The sequence below is a fragment of the Pleurodeles waltl genome, chromosome 5, assembly GCF_031143425.1.
Source record: "Pleurodeles waltl isolate 20211129_DDA chromosome 5, aPleWal1.hap1.20221129, whole genome shotgun sequence".
Taxonomy (NCBI): Eukaryota; Metazoa; Chordata; class Amphibia; order Caudata; family Salamandridae; genus Pleurodeles; species Pleurodeles waltl.
The window spans coordinates 173,368,020-173,392,733 of NC_090444.1; the positions used below are offsets into that span (position 1 = coordinate 173,368,020).

General features: G+C 46.5%; 1 protein-coding gene across 1 annotated transcript in view; it reads right to left on the reverse strand.

The window, feature by feature from the left end:
* IARS2 (isoleucyl-tRNA synthetase 2, mitochondrial) overlaps positions 1 to 24,714 on the reverse strand; it is a 381,953-nt gene that overhangs the window by 173,718 nt on the left and 183,521 nt on the right. The window contains exon 14 of the mRNA XM_069233870.1: positions 21,344 to 21,440. Coding sequence (XP_069089971.1) covers positions 21,344 to 21,440 — 97 coding nt within the window. The remainder of the gene's footprint in view (positions 1 to 21,343; positions 21,441 to 24,714) is intronic.

The following is a 24,714-nucleotide window of genomic DNA, read 5'->3' on the forward strand; positions in this document are numbered from 1 at the left end:
GTCCAAGGCGGTAACTAAACCGCCCCAACAAGGGACAAATGTAAAGCATTTACCAACAAAAATAAAGTATTTTTGAAGGGCAAGCCCATGCATGAGTGATGGTGATGGGCGTGGTTAAAAGTCCAGTTATATACCAACATGTCAGAGCTATTGGCTTTGGTAATGTTTTGTAGCCATACTGTAGAGCAGGGTGGATGCTTTGCAGTGTGGTTAAACTAATTTTAAAACGCACTGGCTTGCAGCGAGGGATAATGTATTTTTATTTTATTTATTTATTCAAAGTGCATTAGCAGTGGATGTATCATAATCCTTTTTTATTATTTTTAACCATGCTGTACAGCATGAATAAAAAGCAATGGCAGAGCCAACAGTTGCAAAGGTGAGACCTATTGACTATGCCAGTACTTGCTAGGTCTGGGCATAAAATCTCTGTGATTCTCAGCAAATCAGTTAATCTCTTCATGCATGAAATGAAAAAACGTATGAAATTCGGCAAAACAAATGGTATCACATAAAGGAAGCAAGTGTGCCCCCATGTCTTAGTGCAAATACATATGGAAGCCGATAACGTGTTGTCACAATAAAGCAGATAACACCTATTTTCACAATAAACATCCATTTCAAAGGAGAAAAGGGCTTCTTTGAAATGTGTGTGGAGTAGTAAACCATATCTACAAATGGCAAGAGGTTCAACAACGACGGAAGGGAAGAATAAAAAATAACAGTAGTACCTCAATCACAGTGCCACCAGCAATCAAGCAGAAGCAATTAGCACTTGGCCCAGGCTCCAGTCGAAAAAAAAGAAGTGAAGTCAACATGCACTGGCCAATTACAAGACAGCAAATATGAGTGCAAAAGAAGCCAACAAATGTTAAGCAATGGGTGGGCTGCAAGCCCATTGGTGTATATAAACTCTCACAAGTGAAAGCGCATGTGCTATTGCAGGCGAGACCTAATGACAACAGCTTATGACTGAAATGAGCTTACCAAAAGTCCATGTATCAGACTCATCTGGGACAATGCTTTCCAGAAGCTGTAACTCAGAGTATTCAAAAGATGTTTGTATGATAGTGGTCTTAGTAATGCATAATTTGTTTTTTATGAGAGGCAGTGTAGATTCAATATTTCCTTACAGAAGGATGAGGAAGAGCCATGAAGACAGAATAAGATGAGCCTACAAGCTGTTCCCTCCAATGACAATTAACTGCAGTAGGTTTTAATAATGATAGAGAAACTGCTTGTTAACTATATGAATGTCCACTGAGCATGAGGGTAATGATTTTGCTTCAGTCTCTGCAACAACTCTATTGCCTGAGAAGTAGGTGCTAGAATTCTACCTTTCCCACCACACCCTGTGGAAAAACATTCCTAAGATGGTGGCCTGCAACATGTGAAGGACTATGCATAGTCAGTAGGCAATACAACCAGCACAAAACATTAGCCCTAATGTTGTCGATTTTAAACATCTTATAATAGAATTAAAAGAGTGAGAGGCAATAAACGCTTGTAGTACTGGTTCAGAAGTTTGGTGGAAAAAGCAGGAAATGTGCAGTGAAGATTTAAACATTCCATGAGACACACAGTGGCTAAGATTAGAAACAGCATCTGGTTCAAACATCAGTGTTAGTGGGAAGGGCACACAAGAACAGGGTTGGAAACGAAGGGCGGAAATGTGTAAATTAAGTTGTAAGCATTTGCGTGGGTGGAGGGAGAGGAGCTATCCAAAGGGCATGCAGGGGAGGCAGGTAGTGAGGACACTGCCAGTAAAGACATCAGCACAGTGGGAAGGATGTAAAAATGGCAAAGCAGAAAGGATGATTACTAGCAATTAAACAGTAAGCATTCACAAAGATAACAAGGAAAAAATAAAGGATCAGTCTTTAGGGCATACGAAACACAGAAGCTAGCCATGAACTGCAAATCTACAGAATTTTGCAAGTAAATAAATAGAAAAGCATAGTGGGATGGAAACCTTCATTCACAGCCATTAAAACCTCTTAATCCATAGCAGAATATTCTAGTTAGACTGTCGTAGCGAGATAAATAAATAAGAAAACCTTAAAGGATGCTTTAGTTCAATGGCATCTTATTTATTTCTATCACAAATAAATATGCACGTTGGTTTTAACATGGCTCACTGAGATACTTTTGGCATATTGTCATAAAAATAAAGTACCTTTATTTTTAGTACTTCTGTGTATTGTGTTTTCTTACGATAGTGTGCATATGACACCAGTGGTATAGTAGGAGCTTTACATGTCTCCTAGTTCAGCCTAAGCTGCTTTGCCATAGCTACCTTCTATCAGCCTAAGCTGCTAGAAACACCTCTTCTACACTAATAAGGGATAACTGGACCTGGCACAAGGTGTAAGTACCTCTGGTACCCACTACAAGCCAGGCCAGCCTCCTACATTGGTTGTGCAGCGGTGGGATAAGTACTTGTAACTACTTACCACTTTGTCATTGTGTACTTTTCATAAGAGAAAAATATACAAAACAGTTCAGTGTATGTACATCTAACCAAAAAGTTTTTCTTTTCTCATTTTAAAACTTTTTACAAAGTTCTGAAAAGTTTTCTAAAACTTCTAAAAGTTTTCTAAAGTTAGAAAAAGTTTTTTTTCTCTGTTCTTTGAAAAGTTCTGAAAACTTTTTCTTCATTCTCACTATTTCTAAACCATTTAGTATCATGTCTGTAGAAGATTCTACTCTTAAAATGGTCAAGACTACTTATGACAATTTGAATTACAAGAGCCTAAGGAGTCGGTGCTTAGATAGAGGTTTAGTGATAGGAAAGAACCCTACAAAAGAGTTTCTATTTAACATGCTTATTGTGAATGATGAGTCCCAAGCAGGCACATCAAATGAGATGTTAATAGAAGGTTCCCATTCTGACTCAGGGATCTCCTTGAGGGAGGTGGGGAGGGTTCTGAACCAGATCTGCCCCCTAGCAGGACACCCAGTAATGTTGGTAGTAATGGAGGTTCCCATCATAGTAGAGGAGTCTTTATTCCTGGAGGCCAAGTTGCTAGGGTTCAGTCAGTGAGGGGCAGATACCCCTCTGTTGTTTCCAATTTATCTTCTGTGTCCAAGCATTCCCAACCCACCCACCCTGAAGACAACATGTTAGAAAGGGAACTCAAAAAGTTGAGAGTTGAGACCAGACTGAAGCTTAAACAGCAACAGCTGGCCTTAGATAGGGAATCCTTAGACCTGGAGAAGGAGAGACAGAGATTGGGGTTTGGACCCCATGGTGGCAGAAATAGCAGTATTCCTGATAGTAATCCTGTTAGAGAGCATGATTCCAGGAATCTGCACAAGATAGTCCCCCCTTACAAGGAGGGGGATGACATCAACAAGTGATTTGCTGCACTTGAGAAGGCCTGTATGGTACAGGGGGTCCCTCAAAGGCAGTGGGCTGCTATATTGTGGCTATCTTTCACTGGAAAGGGTAGAGATAGGCTCCTTACTGTTAGAGAAAGTGATGCTAACAATGTTGCAGTTTTGAAGGATGCACTCTTGGATGGATTTGGCTTACCACTGAACAATACAGGATTAAGTTCAGAGACACCAGAAAAGAGTCCTCACAAGACTGGATAGACTTTGTTGACTGTTCAGTGAAGGCCTTGGAGGGGTGGCTACATGGCAGTAAAGTTTCTGACCATGAAAGCCTGTATAATCTTATTCTGAGAGAGCATATTCTGAATAACTGTGTGTCTGACGTGTTACACCAATATCTAGTGGACTCAGATCTGACCTCTCCCCAAGAATTGGGAAAGAAGGCAGACAAATGGGTCAGAACAAGAGTGAACAGAAACGTTCATACATGGGGTGACAAGGATGGCAAGAACAAGGATGGTAAGTCTTCTGACAAGGGTGGGGATAAAAGTAAAAATTAGTCTTCATCAGGCCCACAAAAATCCTCTGGTGGGGGTGGTGGGTCCAAATCCTCTTCAAATCAACCTAAAAAGCCTTGGTGTTATTTGTGTAAAGTCAAAGGCCATTGGACAACTGATGCCAGTTGTCCAAAGAAAAACACCAAACCTCCCACTACCACAACCCCTACTGCAAATTCTAGTGCCCCTAGTAACAGCAGTGGTGGTGGGAGCAAACCTACTAATAGCCAATCCAAGGGAGTAGCTGGGCTCACTTTTGGTAATTTAGTTGGGGTTGGTCTTGTTAGGGAGACCACAGAGGCTGTGTTAGTCTCTGAAGGTGCCAATGATTTGGCCACCTTGGTTGCTTGTCCCTTTAATATGGATAAGTAAAAGCAACTTCCCCTAATAAATGGTGTTGAGGTTCAGGCCTACAGGGACACAGGTGCCAGTGTTACCATGGTGACAGAGAAACTGGTACACCCTGAACAACACCTACTTGGTCAGCAGTACCAAGTGACAGACGCTCATAACAACACTCTTAGCCACCCCATGGCTGTTGTGAATCTCAACGGGGGGGAGGGGGTTACTGGTCCAAAGAAAGTTGTGGTTGCCTCAGATTTACCTGTAGACTGTCTACTAGGGAATGATTTAGAGACATCAGCTTAGGCAGAAGTGGAGTCGGAGGCTCATGCAGCAATGCTGGGCATTCCTGGGCATATTTGTGCTTTAACAAGGGCTCATGGCAAAAAGCAAAAAGGACAGGGTAACTTGGATCCTGGAACAATGGACCAAGTGCTCCCTAAAGCTAGGGGTAGCAAGGGTAAATCCCTACCCACTATCCCACCCCTCTACAGAGGATTCTCCTTCTGAGGAAGAAGAATTCCCTCCCTGTGCAGAACCTTCACCAGATGAGCTGGCAGCAGACACTGCTGAGCTTTTGGGTGGAGGAGGCCTGCCAGGGAAGAGCTGAGTGTGGCACAGCAAACCTGTCCCACATTAGAGGGTCTCAGACAGCAAGCTGTCAAACAGCAAAATGGGGATGTCAGTGACTCACATAGAGTTTACTGGGAAGACAACCTCTTGTACACCGAAGCAAGGGACCCAAAACCTGGAGCAGCCAGGGATTGGTCATTCCCCTGCAGTACAGAGAGTTCCCTCCTAACTCTTGCACATGACATTCCTTTGGCTGGGCATTTAGGCCGGATCAAAACATGGGAAAGGCTTGTCCCCCTGTTTCACTGGCCTAGGATGTCAGAGGACACGAAAGATTTTTGCAAGTCTTGTGTGACCTGCCAAGCCGGTGGCAAGACTAGTGGCACACCAAAGGCTCCCCTTATTCCACTACCTGTGGATGGGGTCCCCTTTGAAAGGGTAGGGGTTGACATAGTTGGCTCCCTTGACCCTCCTACTGCTTCAGGCAATAGGTTTATCTTGGTGGTTGTGGACCATGCCACAAGATATCCTGAAGCAATTCCTCTAAGGACCACTACAGCACCTGCAGTGGCAAAAGTCCTCCTGGGAATCTTCTCCAGGGTGGGTTTCCCAAAAGAGGTTGTATCAGACAGGGGTAGTAACTTTATGTCTGCATACTTGAAAGCTATGTGGAAGGAATGTGGTGTAACATACAAATTCACCACACCTTATCATCCACAGACTAATGGACTGGTAGAGAGGTTTAATAAAACTCTCAAAGGTATGATAATGGGACTCCCTGAACAACTCAGGAGGAGATGGGATGTCCTGTTACCTTGCCTCCTTTTTGCTTACAGGGAGGTACCCCAGAAAGGAGTGGACTTCAGCCCCTTTGAACTCCTCTTTGGAAACCCTGTAAGAGGTCCACTCACTCTTGTGAAGGAGGGTTGGGAACAACCTTTAAAAGCCCCCAAACAGGACATAGTGGACTATGTACTTGGCCTAAGATCCAGAATGGCCGAGTACATGAAAAAGGCCAGTAAAAACCTTCAGGCCAGCCAAGAGCTCCAGAAGCAATGGCATGACCAGAAGGCTGTTCTGATTCAGTACCAACCAGGACAGAAGGTGTGGGTATTGGAGCCTGTGGCCCCAAGAGCACTCCAGGAAAAATGGAGTGGACCCCATCTAATTGTTGAGAAAAAGGGCGAGGTCACCTATTTGGCAGACCTGGGCACTGCCAGGAGTCCCCTTAGGGTGATTCATGTCAACCGCCTAAAACCCTACTATGACAGGGCTGATCTCACCCTGCTCATGGCAACAGATGAGGGACAGGAAGAAGAGAGTGACCCTCTCCCTGATCTCTTTTCCACCACTGAAAATGATGCTTTAGTGGAGGGAGTAGTTTTGGCAGATTGTCTGACTGCAGAACAGAAAGACAACTGCATAAATCTCCTTCGACAATTTTCTGAACTCTTTTCAACTGTGCCAGGCACCAAATCTTGGTGTGAACACACAATTGATACTGGAGACAGCATGCCTGTCAAAAGTAAAATCTATAGGCAGCCTGACCATGTCAGGGACTGCATAAATCAAGAGGTTCAGAAAATGCTTGATCTAGGAGTGGTTGAACCTTCTGAAAGCCCATGGACGAGTCCTGTGGTGCTTGTACCAAAGCCTCACTCAAAAGATGGAAAAAGGGAGATGAGGTTTTGTGTAGACTACAGAGGTCTAAATCAGGTAACAAAAACTGATGCTCACCCTATACCCAGGGCAGATGAGCTCATAGATTCACTGGCATCTGCCAAGTATCTAAGCACATTTGATTTGACTGCAGGGTATTGGCAGATCAAATTGGCTGAGGATGCTAAACTTAAAACTGCATTTTCAACTATAGGAGGGCACTACCAATTTACAGTGATGCCCTTTGGTTTGAAAAATGCACCTGCCACTTTTCAGAGGTTGGTAAACACAGTCCTGTAGGGGTTGGAGGCTTTTAGTGCAGCATATCTAGATGATATAGCTGTCTTTAGCTCCACCTGGGATGAGCACCTGGTCCACCTTTGGAAAGTTTTGGAGGCCCTGCAAAAGGCAGGCCTCACTACCAAGGCCTCAAAGTGCCAGATAGGGCAGGGAAAGGTGGTTTATCTGGGACACCTTGTAGGTCGAGAACAGATTGCACCACTGCAGGGGAAAATCCAGACAATCATGGATTGGGTTCCCCCTACAACACAGACCCAGGTGAGAGCCTTCTTAGGCCTCACTGGGTATTACAGGAGATTCATTAAAAACTATGGCTCCATAGCAGCCCCACTTAATGATCTCACAAGTAATAAGATGCCTAAAAAGGTATTGTGGACAGCTAGCTGTCAGAAAGCTTTTGAGGAGCTCAAACAGGCCATGTGCTCTGCACCTGTCCTAAAAAGCCCATGTTACTCCAAGAAATTCATTGTTAAACTGATGCATCTGAATTAGGGGTAGGGGCAGTCTTATCACAATTGAATTCTGAGGGCCAGGATCAACCAATTGCTTTTATCATCAGAAGGTTGACCCCTAGAGAAAAGCGTTGGTCTGCCACAGAGAGGGAGGCCTTTGCTGTGGTCTGGGCACTGAAGAAGTTGAGGCCATACCTGTTTGGCACTCACTTTATTGTTCAGACAGACCACAAACCTCTACTTTGGCTAAAACAAATGAAAGGTGAAAACCCTAAATTGTTGAGGTGGTCCATATCTCTACAGGGAATTGACTATACAGTGGAACATAGACCTGGGAGTACCCACTCCAATGCAGACGGACTCTCCAGATATTTCCACTTAGACAATGAAGACTCATCAGGTCATGGCTAGTCTTATTGTCCTTTGTTTGGGGGGTGGGGGGAGGGTTGTGTAGGAAAGTACCATCTTGCCTGGCATGTTACCCCCATATTTCACTGTATATATGTTGTTTTAGTCTATATGTCACTGGGACCCTGCCCTAGTGCTCATATGTATGTGCCCTGTATGTGTTCCCTGTGTGATGCCTAACTGTGTCACTGAGGCTCTGCTAACCAGAACCTCAGTGGTTATGCTCTCTCTGCTTTCCAAATTTGTCACTAACAGGCTAGTGACTAAATTTACCAATTCACATTGGCATACTGGTACACCCATATAATTCCCTAGTATATGGTACTGAGGTACCCAGGGTATTGGGGTTCCAGGAGATCCCTATGGCTGCAGCATTTCTTTTGCCACCCATAGGGAGCTCTGACAATTCTTACAAAGGCCTGCCACTGCAGCCTGCATGAAATAACGTCCACGTTATTTCACAGCCATTTACGACTGCACTTAAGTAATCTATAAGTCGGGGGGCGTGGCCTGACCGCCGGGCAAGATGGCCGTCACTACGTGAGGCTCTGCCTGGCCCGGGGCCGTTTATCCGTTTATTGCCCCATTTGATGGTGCTGGCAGGTGCGAGCCTAGCGTGCTCCTCTAAGAAGAGCTCCTGGGCTGCTTCTGACGGCTCGGGAGCGGCCGCGGAGAGACGCGGGAGGGCCTGTTGACGGCCTCGCCCGCGCCCGCAGGGCGGGCGAACGTGAAGGCCCGCGGCTGTTCCCGGAGGTGTGTGGCCGGGTGCGGAACTACGCCTGGGGGCTGCTCGGCGACTCAGTCGGGTCGCGGCCCTGCAACGCGCTTGGTTTTTGTGGCGCTGCCACGGAGGAGGCACTGCTGGGGCCCGCAGCTCATCTGGGGCCTGGCGGCTTAGACGGGCGAGGAAGAGGCCCGGACGGAGACAAGCCGTCGTGGTGAAGCCTCTCTGGGGGCCTTTGAGGTTCGTCGTTGCTCTCCCTTGGCTTTCGGGGGGAACCGCCTGGAATATTTCGGCGGGCCCCCGGGCCGCTAACTGAGGATACGTGGCAGAGCCCGGTCGAGGGCTGTGAAGGCTGTGGTCGTGGTGGCCTGAGGAGGGTGAAAGAGCGGCGATTATCCGGCTGGGTGGTGTGGGCCGCGCGGGCCTGTGAGGACTGGCTGGTGCTCTAGGGCCCCGCTATTTGATGACCTCTGCTGCTGGTGCGGGGTCCCACGGTGAGTTCTGCGCTGACTGGAAGAGTTCCTGGATTTTGGGCTTCCCTTTGATCGGTTCTAATTGCTTGGGCCCGGTCGGAGGTGTTGGTGCAGAGTGGAATGATGGGCAAGGCTGATCAGCGCCAGGCCAAACTTACCTTTGAAGGGGGGGGGGGGGGAGGAGGGGAAAGAACGCTGCTGCCGGCTCTCAGTCCTGTGAGGAGACGAACGGAGAGGATAGCTCTGAGGCATCGGTGAAGTCCATGTTCTTGGACCTTAAGACCAGCCTGGCTGGCATTGATGCCAAGCTGGACCATGTAACTGAACAGCTCGACCGCATCAGGGCCCGTGTGGACGATCACGATTCCAGGTTTGAGGTCCTGGAGTCACGCACATCTGAGATAGAGGACGCACGCCAGGGTGACAGGGACCAGATTGCACGAATGGAGCGAATTCTTGAAGTCATACGCAACAAGAACGAGGACTTGGAGGCAAGATCCCGCCGTAATAACATTCGCATCGTGGGGCTGCCGGAGGCGACCGATATGGGTCGAATGGAAGACTTTATAGAGCGGATGTTATCTGACCTGTTCGCTGGTGAGCTCTCCCGGATGTTAGTGGTTGAGAGAGCCCACAGGTCTTTGGGGCCCGACCCCCGCCTGGGACTCCCCCACGCCCAATTATCGCGCGTCTACTGAACTACCGTGACCGTGACCGTGACACTGTACTCCGCTTGGCAAGGGAGAGACGTCCGTTGCTATATAAGAACTCGGAAATAAATTTTTTCCCAGACTATACCCTTGGTGTGCAGTCCCAGAGACGTGCTTTTCTGCCGGTTAAGCGACTGTTGAATCAAGCGGGAGTAAGCTTTACCCTGCTATACCCTGCTAAGCTGAGGGTGCGTCATGAGGGTAAGACGCTCTACTTTACGGATCTGAAACAGGCAGCCAAATTTGCTCGGCAGTTGCCTAAGGTGCGGGAGACCGCAGGGCGCCGGGGCCGTGGTGCTGACGACGTCGCCCTGAGTGACAATGACTAATAAGCTCCGATCGACCTGGTACTCATTGTTGGAGCTGCTTGGGTGCGTTGGCTTGCTTCTTGCCTGAACCCGTCTGCTTAGTGACTTGTAGTTGGCCCATGGGCCCCTCTCTCCCGGTGTTAGCTGGGCGGAGAGGTACCAGGCTGGTTACAGCCCCTGGGATGAGTCCTGACATTCACTGTTTTTGGTCTCGAGGAGGGGTTTGGGGCCTAGATGGGTGGGTCACTGGTTGGGTCCGATTGGGGGCCCTGAGTGGGTGGGGGGTGAGGGTGATCTCACATGTTCGTGGGGTATTGTTCCTTTTTCTTTTTATGGATGTTTTATTTGATCCTTTGCTAAATTTATGGCAGGTGGTGGTAGGTCTTTGCGTGCAATGCTGGATGACTGCCGATGGGGCTGAGGAAGTGTCTGTGGTTAGATGTTTGACTTGGAACGTGCGAGGGCTTAACGATAGAAGGAAAGCTCGACTTGTGGCTGAATATGTTAAGTGACATGCAATTGATGTCTGTATGCTTCAGGAGACGCACTTGGTGAGGTCCACAGTATGCAGACTAAAAACTGGGTGGGCAGGTGAGATGCACTGCTCCACGTACTCTGATTACTCCTGTGGAGTTGCAATCCTTCTTCGTAAGGGTCTGCAGTGGCGCACGAAAGAGGTCCTGGTGGATCCAAATGGCAGATACATACTGATGAGTGGTGTGCTACTAGACAAAGCGTGTCGCCTAGTTGCTGTGTATAGGCCGAATGTTGATGATCCAGGTTTCTTCCTGGAGCTGTGGCGCCTGGTGGAGTCGCTGGGGCCGGGTGCGGTGCTCTGGGGGGGAGATTTTAATGTCGTACTAGACGCCAAGATGGATAGGGAGAGCTTGGCCAGGATACAGCATGTTGCGGCGGCTAAAGCCTTGGAGGCTGTGATGCGGGATGGTGCGCTGGTGGATTTGTGGCGGCGGCAGCACAGAGAGGCGAGGGAGGGTACATGTTTGAATTATGTGCATGGTAGCTGGTCTCGAATTGACCGCTGGCTGGGTACCAGGGATATGTTGGCCTGGACTAGAGCGGTTGATCATCTCCCCCGTACGTTGTCAGATCACTCGCCGGTATGTCTGGAATTGGAGATACTGACTGAATTGGGTCAGTCAGTTATGTGGCGGCTACCTAGGGGGGCGCTTCGGGATGCGGCCTTCCGAGAGGAATTGCGTGAGGCGATTAGATTGTATTTTGGCGAGAATAAGGGGTCGGTGAGGTCCCCAGGTACTCTTTGGGAGGCATTTAAAGTTGTTATCAGAGGGGTCTGCCTCTCGAAACAACATGGTATAGTTAAAACTCTGAGGCGAGAGATGGCTGAAATTGAGGCACGGCTTGCTGAGTTGGAGAGGCAGCTGGCTTCCCACTGGTCGAGTGATGTTCTTGCGGAGATCCGTCGTGAGGTATTGCTGTATGAGGAGGTCTCCCTTAGGGAAATTTGCTTTCTTGGGAAAGAGGCTCGCGTTCGCCAGTATGGGGAGGGCGAAAGGGCTGGACGTACGTTAGCAGCTTTGCTTCGCAAACCTTGGGCCAGTGATAACTCGGGTGGAGTTATGCAGGTGTTTACCGAGTTCTACACGAGGCTTTATGCGGCTCCGGCGGGCGCTAGCGCGGCGGATGCACAGGTGCTCTTTGAGGATATTGCGCTAGTATGGTTTGATGAGGTGCACAGGAAATACTTAGACGAACCGTTCTCGGTAGAAGAGGTGGCTGCGGCCATACGTGGTCTGTCTGAGAGAAGTCTCCTGGCGTGGACGGCCTGTCCCCCGCGTTTTATAAAGAATATGTGGATATTTTAGCTCCTCGGCTATTGGAGGTCTATGCAGAAGCCTTGGAGACTGGGTCGCTGCCGGCCTCGCTCCGGGAGGCTTTGATAGTGAAGATCCTTAAACCTGGAAAGGACCCGACTCGATGCGATTCGTATCGTCCGCTTTCCATGATAAATATTGACAACAAAACCTTAGCAAAAATGATCGCGGCGAGATTGCAGCCTCTCCTCCCCAGGTTAGTGTTACCGGATCAGTCGGGTTTTGTCCCGGGAAGGTCTACAGGCCATAACTTGCGCACCTTTTTCACGGTGGCAGGTACACTGGTGGAGGATGATAATGCAGCAGCTGTTTTCCTGGACGTGGCTAAAGCTTTTGATTCCTTGACATGGGACTATATGTTCGCTCTGTTGGGTCGGGTGGGACTTAGCGCGCGCTTCCTTCGCTGCATTAAACTGTTGTATACGTTGCCCACTGCTAGATTGCGCCTTAATGGGAACGTGTGTGCTCCATTTCCGGTTGCGTGCGGCACGCGCCAGGGATGCCCGTTGTCCCCTCTCCTTTTTGCTGCGGCAATGGAGCCCTTGGCGGCTCGGCTTTGGCAGAAATACAACGATAGAGGATTGCAATTCCGGCAGCGTCCTATTTTGATATCTCTGTACGTTGATGATATTGCATTATATGTACGGAATCCTGACCAGAATCTGGACAGGCTACTAGATGAGATCGTGCGCTTTGGTACCTTTTCAGGTATTACTATTAATTGGTCTAAATCTGTGGTGCTGCCTTTGACCCCTAAGGCGTCGCGGTATGATTCCTGATACCCCCTGGTGTGGGCGGATGGGCCGGTGCGGTACTTGGGTATACAGCTGAGTTGCGACGTGGAGGAGTTGTGGCTGGCTAACTATGGCGCTGCTCTGGCGTGGCTGGAAAGGAAGGTTGAGACCTGGCGAGCCCTCCCGTTATCATTGATAGGGCGTATTGCTATTGCAAAGATGGTGGTCCTTCCAAAGTTTTTGTACTTATTTGTGAATCTTCCTCTTCCGCTCCCGAGAAGCTACTTAAAACGTCTGCGTTCAGCGCTGATCTGTCTGGTATGGGCGGGCCGACGCGCGCGCATTTCTTGGGAGAGGTTGACGCTGCCGTTCGAATTAGGTGGGCTCGCTGCGCCGGATATGGAGCTATACTATCTTTGCGCTCAGGTGCATTTTGCGTATTACTGGCTGAATCCTATCCGTTATCTGCCGCACATGGCGCCCGAGAGCGACTCTGTGAGGCCAGATGACCTGGCACGGGCATTTGGTAGACGTGTTCCGTCACGGGTGCAGGGGATTGATACAGTGGCATGCACGATGCGGGCGTGGGTATGTTGATGCGGCAATCTGGGGTCACTGTCCCATATGCTCCTTCTTTGCCAGTCATGGCGATAGCCGATGGACAGTTGTATCGTGATGGTGGAGTACGTGGGTTTCTCCGAGATGCTGGCCTGACCGAGATGAGAGATTGGATGGTGGATGGCCGCTTGCTTGATGTATCTGAGGTGCTGGCTGGTAGCGAGGGCACGGCGCTTCAGCGTATGTATGTTATTCGAGTCCGTTCTTTTTTGCGGAACCGCCTGCGTGGTTCGGCTGAGGCCCCTGTGGAGTTCCGTGCACTGGAGGTTCTCTGCTGTGCGCAGTCGCCTAATAGGCTGGTCACCAAATTATATAACTGTATGCAGGAGCAGAGGAATAGTCTCCGGGAACCGCCTAGGCTCGCATGGGAAGCGGACCTGGGAGAGCCCATCTCGGAGGTCTTGTGGCGTGACTGCTGTGCGCATATGAGAGCGTTGACACCAAATTACAGGTTTAGATTGTTACACTTTAAATTTTTGCACAGACTATACTATACCCCAGTGTGGTTGCATTCTTTGGGGTTGCATGAAGATGCATGCTGTGTACGTTGTCGGGCGCCGGAGGCAGTATTTTTACATCTGGCATGGGAGTGTGCAGATGTCTACGCTTTCTGGGTGGCAGTTTTCAATGCAATCTCTGAAATGGTTGAAATAGAGATACCTGCCTCTCCTAGAACTGCGCTGCTTGGGTGCGTGGAGGATATCCGGGCAACGCATAGGCGCTTGGTGGGTCTGCTTTTGCTGCTGGCCAAGCGTAGAGTTGCCATGTGCTGGGGTGGGACGAGAGTGCCGCGCTGCTCTGAATGGTTAAGTGATGCTGCTTTTTGTCATGATCAGCTCATGGTTTTCTGGAGCTTGATGCCTGAAGGGTCTAGACCCAAAGATATTTGGGTCCAGTTAACTTCTTAGCGGCCCAAAGCGAGTGAGCGATATAACCGAAGAAGCCCGGACTGTGATGTTGCCCCCCTCTGCCCGTTGGCATCTACGTCAGGAAATGTGGATGGCTGCTGATGCCTGGCTGTATGCCCTACCTGCCTCTTTTGTTTGTATCTGATGATGTCCCCTTCTTATGCTGTACGCTATTGCCAATGCATCACTGCCAGAAAGCTGCCCTGTGGTAATTTGGTACGGATTTTGTCACTGATAATGGATGGGGAAATTTAAAAGGGAAATTTGGATTGTAATGATCAATGTGTACCTATCTGATTTTTCCCATACGAAATGTACGCTGATATTGCGGATGATGGCTATTTTTCTTTCGTGGTGATGCTGTGAAGGGACTGTTTTTTTTTTTGTATGTTTAATATGATAAAATCAATAAAATAAATAAAAAAATAAAATAAAAAAAAAAGTAACCTATAAGTCACCTATATGTCTAACCTTCACCTGGTGAAGGTTGGGTGCAAAGTTACTTAGTGTGTGGGCACCCTGGCACTAGCCAAGGTGCCCCCACATCGTTCAGGGCAAATTCCCCGGACTTTGTGAGTGCGGGGACACCATTACACGCGTGCACTGTATATAGGTCACTACCTATGTACAGCGTCACAATGGTAACTCCGAACATGGCCATGTAACATGTCTAAGATCATTCTGGCATTGGGGGGACAATTCCATGATTCCCCGGGTCTCTAGCACAGAACCCGGGTACTGCCAAACTGCCTTTCCGGGGTGTCCACTGCAGCTGCTGCTGCTGCCAACCCCTCAGACAGGTTTCTGCCCTCCTGGGGTCCAGGCAGCCCTGGCCCAGGAAGGCAGAACAAAGGACTTTCCCAGAGAGGGTGTAACACCCTCTCCCTTTGGAAATAGCTGTGAAGGCTGGGGAGGAGTAGCCTCCCCCAGCCTCTGGAAATGCTTTGATGGGCACAGATGGTGCCCATCTCTGCATAAGCCAGTCTACACTGGTTCAGGGATCCCCCAGCCCTGCTCTGGCGTGAAACTGGACAAAGGAAAGGGGAGTGACCACTCCCCTGACCTGCACCTCCCAGGGGAGGTGCCCAGAGCTGCTCCAGTGTGTCCCAGACCTCTGCCATCTTGGAAACAGAGGTGTTTGTGGCACACTGGACTGCTCTGAGTGGCCAGTGCCAGCAGGTGACGTCAGAGGCTCCTTCTGATAGGCTTCAGCCAAACCTCCTTTTCTGGCTATTTAGGGTCTCTGCTTTGGGAATCTCACCAGACAACGAAGGCAAGAGCTCACCAGAGTTCCTCTGCATCTCCCTCTTCACCTTCTGCCAAAGGATCGACCGCTGACTGCTCAGGACGCCTGCAAAACCGCATCAAAGTAGCGAGACGACTACTAGCAACCTTGTATTGTTTCATCCTGCCGGCTTTCTCGACTGTTTCCAGGTGGTGCATGCTCTGGGGGTAGCCTGCCTCCTCTCTGCACCAGGAGCTCTGAAGAAATCTCCTGTGGGTCGACGGAATCTTCCCCCTGCAACCGCAGGCACCAAAAGACTGCATCACTGGTCCTCTGGGTCCCCTCTCAGCCCGACAAGCGTGGTCCCTGGTACTCAGCAACTCTGTCAAAGTGACTCCCACAGTCCAGTGACTCTTCAGTCCAAGGTTGGTGGAGGTAAGTCCCTGCCTCCCCACGCTAGACTGCACTGCTGGGTACCGAATGATTTGCAGCTGCTCCGGCTCCTGTGCACTCTTCCAGGATTTCCTTCGTGCACAGCCAAGCCTGGGTCCCCGACACTCCTTCCTGCAGTGCACAACCTTCTGAGTTGTCCTCCGGCGTCGTGGGACTCCCTTTTGTGACTTCGGGTGGACTCTGGTTCACTTTTCTTCCAAGTGCCTGTTCAGGTACTTCTGCGGGTGTTGCCTGCTTCTGTGAGGGCTCCCTGAGTTGCTGGGCGCCCCCTCTGTCTCCTCCTCCAAGTGGCGACATCCTGGTCCCTCCTGGGCCACAGCAGCACCCAAAAACCTCTACCGCGACCCTTGCAGCTAGCAAGGCCTGTTTGCGGTCTTTCTGCGTGGGAAGCAAGCTTCATCGCAACGTGGGACATCCGTCTTCCAAAGGAGAAGTCCCTAGCTCTCTTCTTTCTTGCACAACTCCAAGCTTCTTCCAACCGGTGGCAGCTTCCTTGCACCCTCAACTGGCATTTCCTGGGCTCCTGCCCACTCTCGACACTGTTGCAACTATTGGACTTGGTCCCCTTGTCTTACAGGTACTCAGGTCCGGAAATCCACTGTTGTTGCATTGCTGGTGTTTGTTCTTCCTGCAGAATCCCCCTATCACGACTTCTGTGCTCTCTGAGGGTAGTAGGTGCACTTTACACCTACCTTTCAGGGTCTTGGGGTGGGCTATTTTTCTAACCCTCACTGCTTTCTTACAGTCCCAGCGACCCTCTACAAGCTCACATAGGTTTGGTGTCCATTCGGGGTTCGCAGTCCACTTTTGGAGTATATGGTTTGTGTTGCCCCTATACCTATGTGCTCCTATTGCAATCTACTGTAATCTTACACTGCTTGCATTACTTTTCTTGCTATTACTTACCTAATTTTGGTTTGTGTACATACATCTTGTGTATATAACTTATCCTCATACTGGGGGTACTCACTGAGATACTTTTGGCATATTGTCATAAAAATAAAGTACCTTTATTTTTAGTACTTCTGTGTATTGTGTTTTCTTATGATATTGTGCATATGACACCAGTGGTATAGTAGGAGCTTTACACGTCTCCTAGTTCAGCCTAAGCTGCTTTGCCATAGCTACCTTCTATCAGCCTAAGCTGCTAGAAACACCTCTTCTACACTAATAAGGGATAACTAGACCTGGCACAAGGTGTAAGTACCTCTGGTACCCACTACAAGCCAGGCCAGCCTCCTACCATGAGGTTCAACAGTCTTTGCCAAAGAGGCCATATAGATATTGAATAATGTAGGACTTAAAGAGAAGCTCTGTGGAACACCACATGTTAAGGACAAAGTGTCTGAATAATGTAACTGGTTTACAACTTTAAATGTCCTATGCGAGAGGAAACTTGTCAGCTATTTATGGACTTTATACTCAAAGCACATTTTAGCGACTCTGTGTAACAGAATCTCATGATCCACCGTGTCAAATGCTGCACTGAGATCTAAAAGAATGATAGCTGTATAGCCGCCTCCATCTAGACGGCGTCTAGCATCTTCAGTAACAGCTAAGAGGGCCGATTCCGTACTATTATAGGGTCTAAAACCCATCTGGGTATCATGAAGGCCGTTATACTTCTCCAAGAAACCTGACACCTTGGAATTCACATGTTTCTCCATAATTTTAGAAGCAATGGGATGAAGGGCAATGGGTCTCAGATTCTCAAATAGAGCCGGGTCAAGAGTAGGTTTTTTCAGCAATGGCTTGATCACAGCATGTTTCCAGCGATGGGGAATACAACCAGAAGACAAAGTGTCATTGATAATCTTGGTTAGAACAGGTGTTACGGCTTCTGAGCCCAAGGCCAGCATAGATGGAGGAGAAGGATCTAGCGGGGAACCCGATTTAATCGAGACGAGGTATTGATGTACCTCCTCTTCCTCAATAGGCTGAAATGCTGAAAAAGATGCACAAGGGGTTGATCCCTCCGAACTCAGGATTCCATTATCCCTATGGGCCAAATTAGATTGACTGACCAAAAGGGAGGCTTCAATGTTAAGTATATTTTCCAAGAAAAAGCGGGCTAGCTCATTGCTGTGCTCCTTTGAGCCTACACTAGAGGCTATCCCTGATGGGAGCGGAGTCATTTCCCTGACAATAGAGAAGATCTCTTTAGGGGAGCCAGAGGACTGTTCAGTCCCTGCTGTATAGTAAGCGGCCTGGGCCGCTTTAAGTTCTCGATGGAAAGAACGGGTTTGGCTTCTATAAGCTTTTTTTAGCTCAGGATCACAAGATTTCCTCCATCTTCTTACATTCCTTTTTTACACATAACAGATGAGGGGAAAACCAGGGAGAGTTCTTCGGTCAAATAACCTTGGTTATAGTCTTAGTTGATAACACTATATCTAGGGTTTGATTAATCCAGTAATCAAAATTCTCAGCGGTGTAGGACCGATCCAGAAATGTAGTGGTCTGCTGATTATTAAGGGTATCTATCCAATCGTTTTTATTTAGCTTAGACCACTGACGAAATGTACGGTGGCCTAGTGGCTGATATACTAAGGGGACCGGGGTCTGGACAGATAGTGTAATTAAAAAATGATCTGTCCAAGATAAAGGAGGGGGGGCTGCTACAATACTGGAAAGATTACTAAAGACTAAATCAAGCGAATGTCCTTTACAGTAAGTGGGACCGAAAATGAGTTGAGAAAACTCTAATGCTGCTAGATATCCTAATAGTCTCGTACCAGGACTACTGCCAGAGTCATCTCTATGTATATTGAAATCCCCTAAAATAGTGCAATTAGAGTATTTACAGGCACAGGCAGCTACAATCTCTGGGAAGGCCTGAGAAAACTTCCCATATGAGCCCGTGGGCGGTATATCAGGGTGGCCGAGAGAGTGAAGGAGGCATTTAATGCCAGAGAGAAGGCTAGACTTTCACAGTCTGGGATGGAAAGGGCATTTTCGGAGCATTGGATTGAGCTTGTATAAATAATTCCAGTTCCGCCTCCTCTACCCAATGGTCTATCGAGACGGAGGAATAAATAGTTAGGGGGCAAAGACATAATCACGTCTGGGGTGGAACCCTCTAGCAGCCAAGTTTCAGTTAAAAGCAAAACATCAGGGTTGCAGTCGCCAAGTAATGAATAAATATGCAGTTTATGGGCTGCAAGGGACCGACAGTTCAACAACATAAGCTTGTAGGTACGTTTCTTTTTGATTCCTGTATTTAAAGAAGGACTGTGATGACAGGGAGTACTTGGATTGTAGCTGGTAGTGCTTGCACTTAGGTCATTTAGGCAATTATCTGAAATCCCTGTTGATTTATTAAAGCTTAAAAGAGCATCCATTGTATAAACCAGTCTAACAGGGATTAGAGGGTGCTGCTGTCAAAAAACCCAAAGCTAATCAGCTCAGGTCCCATTTGCTTACTGTCATTGTAACACTCTACTTTCCTTTTAGGGGATGGATCTTCGGCTAGCCATAAAGACACTCCGATATGAGATGATGATAAAAATGCCACAACCAGCAGTAACCAGTTAAGAAGACTATATCATATGAAATACCATAAAGGGACCTGCAGAGCTGTTTAAAGTTACCAGCATAGTGAAAACCATAAAACAGTCTGTCGATCTCTTACACCTCATCACCCAACACACTGGTAAGTACTGCGTCCCGTAACACAGTAACCTCACCTCAGTGAACTTCTTGCACGACATGGAACCACTTTCCACATAGAATCAAAACAAAAACAACATCCTTCCAATGACAAACCCTAAATGGTGTAGCATGCTACTCATTTAGGCAAGCAGTTGAGCGGGCCAGATAGAGGTAGCAAGCGCTATACAATGCTGCAATACAATACAGCCTAGCGCAAATGTTTCAGCCAATTCAACTCCTCTAAGTGCAATTTTCCACAAATCTCTATCAGATATTCATATCGGGTTTGCCACACAATTTGAATTCCTAACCCACAGCTAGTTACAGCTTTCAGGCTATTACCAGGACCCCCCATCCTGCTCTCTGAACCCTTCAAAGGCCCTTTTATCCCCACGCTTCTTAACAAAAAACAAACATTAGCAACAAAATGTAATTTTGCTCCCAAACTGCAGAAGTAACTGATTTCGGTCAGCTATTTGCCATGTAAATAAAACAGAGCAGATGGAAAGGAAAAACACAGAAAATAAGAAGCATCAAGGAGGATAGAACAATAAGGAAAATGTGATAATATAAAAAAGGACTTGGGTATTTGGTGTCCCCTCCCTTGCTGATAAAAAGTGGATAACCTTAGAAAATGAATAAAGTAGCAACACCCATTTGAAAACAAACAGGATTCCTGTGCTAAATTTAATACAATCCAATGCATGAAATGTTAACAAAAATACAATACATCGTGAGCAATTAAGGTTTTGAAATGTCATTCCAATTAAATCATTTGAACAGAAATGTTCAAATAAAATCTATTTAGCAAGATCTCCATCTACTGAGTGCAGCAACCACAGACAGTATAGATACATCTACAGCAGATGATTTAAATCAGTGCCGAGTATACAACTGATAACGCTAGGAACAGCAGTACCAAGTGATTGGCAACATTTTCAGTTCATCTTTAGGCTGGACCACCTGTTTGTCATGTGATCTCAGACATGGTTTATAGTGATGTGGTCATTTTTTGACCTGATGACTCCTATGGTTGCATCTGCCGACAGGTCTGATTCATTGACATTTTAATCCATGACTAAATGTTATGTTATGTTAAAATGTTTTATATAGTGCCATACTACCCGGAGGCTTCGTAGCGCTAAATCTAGCAATCACATTCAAAAGCAATATGATTGTAAATTATTAGCAGTTGTTCTGCCTTAAATCAGTTTCAGCCTGGTCACCTACCTGCACTGCGATGTATATATTCACGTAATCACTTTGTGTGCACTGAACCTGTGAAAACATGCACTTTTGTATGCACCTAAAACATGTACAGTAATGTTACTTTACTGGACTATGAAAAAAAAAAAAGAATATGTGTTTGACCTATTTTAATGAGTACGCAGTTGCTGCTAGATGAATAAACAACAGTATTTCATAAATCATATAAATTAAGTTCTCCGTTAGTGATGACATGAACGGATAGGACTCCCAAATACACAGTCATGTGATATCCACATAATTCCAGGGGAACCAATTTGCTTTTTGTATTGCAGTTTCGTGCCAGGAGTAAGAGTTATCCCCGTGTACATTCTAATCCAGGCAAAACAACCAGGTCACTGCAAACTACTTCATGGTCAAGTGTATGGAAGAACCCTGACAAATCCAATATGACTTGTATGCTTTTTCAATCTTTAAGATATACCAAAAATGTTAAACCTGAGATCAGAAAAAGACCTTGCAAGCCTGGATTTAGTAAACTTTTTAGATGCTTCATTGATTGCCACACTGATGTCGCTGGCAGATTATGCTTTGCCTTACAAAAGCACAATAACAGCACCCCCATAAGCCACTTACCTTAAATGCCACTTACACAAAACCCTAAGCATAAAATACAGATGCCAAAATAGGGTGCACTCTGGCAGCTGGCCACCTGTCTCCTATCAGTGTTAATTTGTTAAAACAAAATTAAAAAATAGCACCTGCACTTCACCAGTGTACCTTTCCCTAATTTTCTTTCTCAGACAAATGAGTTCCACATATCAAGACCTCAAAAGATTCATGCATTGCCTACCTCCGATCACATGTGCCCATGAAATTCCACTGTCAAACCAAATGTCCAGGACATCATGTCCCTGACTGTAATCCGCGGGGTCTGCATCGCTGCCAGCCTAATGGAACAAGTGATATTAATCAATTGAAATTGCAAGTGAAATGTACTTATCTTGAACTGCAAAGGTACTATGATTACTCCTCATGTTCAATGGAGAGGAGGGATAGGGAAGAAAACGTATGTTGTACAGAAGCCATTGCCACAAAAGGGAAAATCACCCCAGCCATAGCATCATCTTAATATAAACCTGCCAGGAGATTGATTAAATGGATGGAGACTTTACATCCCATAGAAATCCAGCTACTAAATATGAAATCTGGCATAAGCATTGGGTCATCCAGGTTCTGAAAGGTGCCAGCATTCAAACATATCACAACTCCCTAATCACATGTGAGCCCCTTCCTGCCCAATGGACACTGAGCAAGATCATTTCAAAAAAAGGGTTTGTGTTCAAAGATATCATCCTCTCAGAGAACCTCAATCTCCTACCCCCAAACAGCTCATTTTCATTCACCTCAATGGGTTAACCCTCCAAAAACCTAACTTCAAAGCCTTACAGATTCAACAGGTTGAGAAGTATGTTTTATGATGGGGTCTCAATAAAATGGAAATAGGCATTGTAGCATCCTCCCCAGCCCTAGTGCATGCAAATGACCATGCCACACACTGAGCTCTGTAGCAGACTATTTATTACTACAAACATGTTGCTCAAGAAGTCCGCCCCACTGCATGCCGAACTTGAGCTCATGGTACTTTGTGTGCTAAACTGGAGCACTCTCCACCAGTAAGGCTGATAATTTTGGATAGTCTTATTTGGGGCATTTTGGTTACTGATTAGTTTACTTAAGTTACTAGATGGCACATATTTTGCGAAACATATTTATATGTTACTGTATATAGCTCATGTCATACCCCACATAGGAAGCATGCCACTGAGTTACTCTGCTATTTTTAACTTTCGTACTCCTGATATAATCTGATTAAGTTTGGCCTTCTATCGTGACCTGTTGATTATTTACCCCAACAAATCACTTCAGGATGGAGGGGGCTTATATAATTGTGTGATATATTTTTACAGATAAAAATACTTATGATGTGTTGAGATGGATAAAATACTACATCATTCTTCTGCTTAACTTTAGGTGAGCATTTGTAGATTACTAATACACCTTCGTGAATAGTTTAGGCTTGGGTTTTTGATTTGATCTTTTAGTGATTTTTAGGTCTTCTAGGTGATGAGTACTTGGAAACTATTGCCTGGATAGGCAAGATATTAGGTATTCTAGCACAAAGTGAGCTTTGGATATCTACCTCTATCATTTGTAGTACTTTGATGAATTACTTAAATTTTTTTGTCTATTCACTGGTCTTATCACCTTGAAATTTCTTTTTCTCACTGGGTGCTGGTCACATTGAGTGACTAATGGAAAATGTAATGTGGCGTTCGGTCTTGGTTTTCACTATAGGTGCTTCTCTTAATAGGTGCATCTTAAGATAGCCAAGAGGAAGTCTGCTGCTATATTATCTATGCAGATGAAACACGTGTTTGCTTTGGATGATGTTTTGTGGTTCTCCTGCTTTAAAATGTGAAGACTGTGAACTCTATCTTGAGGATCCTTTTAAATCTTTGTGCCAAATTGCCAAAGAATAAAGATATTTCTTGATGAAGATCTACTACAGTACTATACTGTAATTTACCATTTTAGTGCTAGAAATTGCTTTTCCTGCGTAACACATGTCTTTATTCGTCAGCACACGATCACACACTGCACTCAAATCATGACATAACCATTAATAACCACACCCTAACACCTCCCAGCAAGTTACGCAACTCCTCTATTGAGTCTGCCTAGAACTACAAGGGTCCTATCACACACAGGCTCACAACACTACATCTCCCCTTTTGTTAAATAAAAAGTATAAACTGTCATCTAGATATTTCTTTAGTAAGTTGTTGCGGCGCTTGCACTAGTCAGCCAGATAAAGTGTTATGAGCTGTTGAGATGCACTATGGTTATACATGGATGGCACTGGTCTGATGCTTGATCTGGAATGTTAGGCAGGATTGGCTGCCTCATAACTCTAGGAGCTAACGAACTTCGAGGTAGGTGCTTCAACTGTGACGAGTCCTGTGTGATGGACTGTCTGGGACGGTGTGCCATCACCATGTGTCCTTTGCATGTACCCAACCTCAAAGGATCAACAGCAAACGGAGGGTCTTTTTTCTTCTTTATTTTCTGTTTGACCAGTACCGCTCACCTTCATTGAAGACTGTTTCCTGAATTTGTTGACACCGGTCGGCATATGTTTTCATTTTGTACTTTTGAGAATTTTCTGTGACACAAATCTTATGAACATTCAAAGGTTGGTCTATTGTCCACTGTGGCAGTGAGGTTGCAATGGTTCTCCCCAATAACAAGATAGCAGGACTCTCACCAGTTGTGGAGTGAGGAGTTGAACGATAAGCACTGAGGGCTTGACACAGGGCCTGGTTAACTTGATTTCTTCCATCGATGCTCGCTGAATTACCCTTTGTGGGTGCCCATGAATAGTTCGACAACCCACAGAGGTGTACTCTTTTGATGCTTGACATTTAGTCTGATTAGAAACTCCCAGAATTCTTTGCTATTGAACAGCGGACCATTGTCAGATTTGAGAGTAGTGGGAATACCCCATGCTGCAAAGATGTCGTCTAGCTGCTCGATGACCTTGTCATACGTTGTTGATGATAGCTCCTCTACTAAAGGAAAGTGTGAATACACATCAATGACTACCATGAGATGATGTCCGTTTCCTAAGGGCTCAAAGAAATCAACTGCAACTCTTTCCCAAACCTGTGCAGGAAGGCCAGACATTCTCAATTGATGCTGTGTCACTTTTTGGGAAAGGCAGTTGCACAGTTGGCACTCTTGTAGTTTCTTCTGAACTCGCTCACCTAAGCGAAGGAACCACACTTGGTCCCTTAGGCTTCATTTGGTGTCTACAATGCCGCAATGTCCTTCATGGGCTAGTTTAACTACTTGCTGCCTTAGGTTCTCAGTTATGATGATTCTCGAGCATTTCAATACAAAACCTTCCTTGATCACCAACCGCTTAACCTGTAAATTTTTTATTTTTAGAAATTCAACATCATCAGCAATAGGTTAAGTGCTCCTCTTCCAAGACTGAGCTGAAATGATGTCTTTGAGGATAGGCATGTCTTAACTGCATTAATAACAGCAATAGTCTGTTCTATGAAAACTGCTGCTGACCTGCTAGACTTCACAATGCAGTTAATGTACTCCTCCACCGTTTTGGGTGTTGTACTGTGACAATGTAGTGGTACTCGTGAA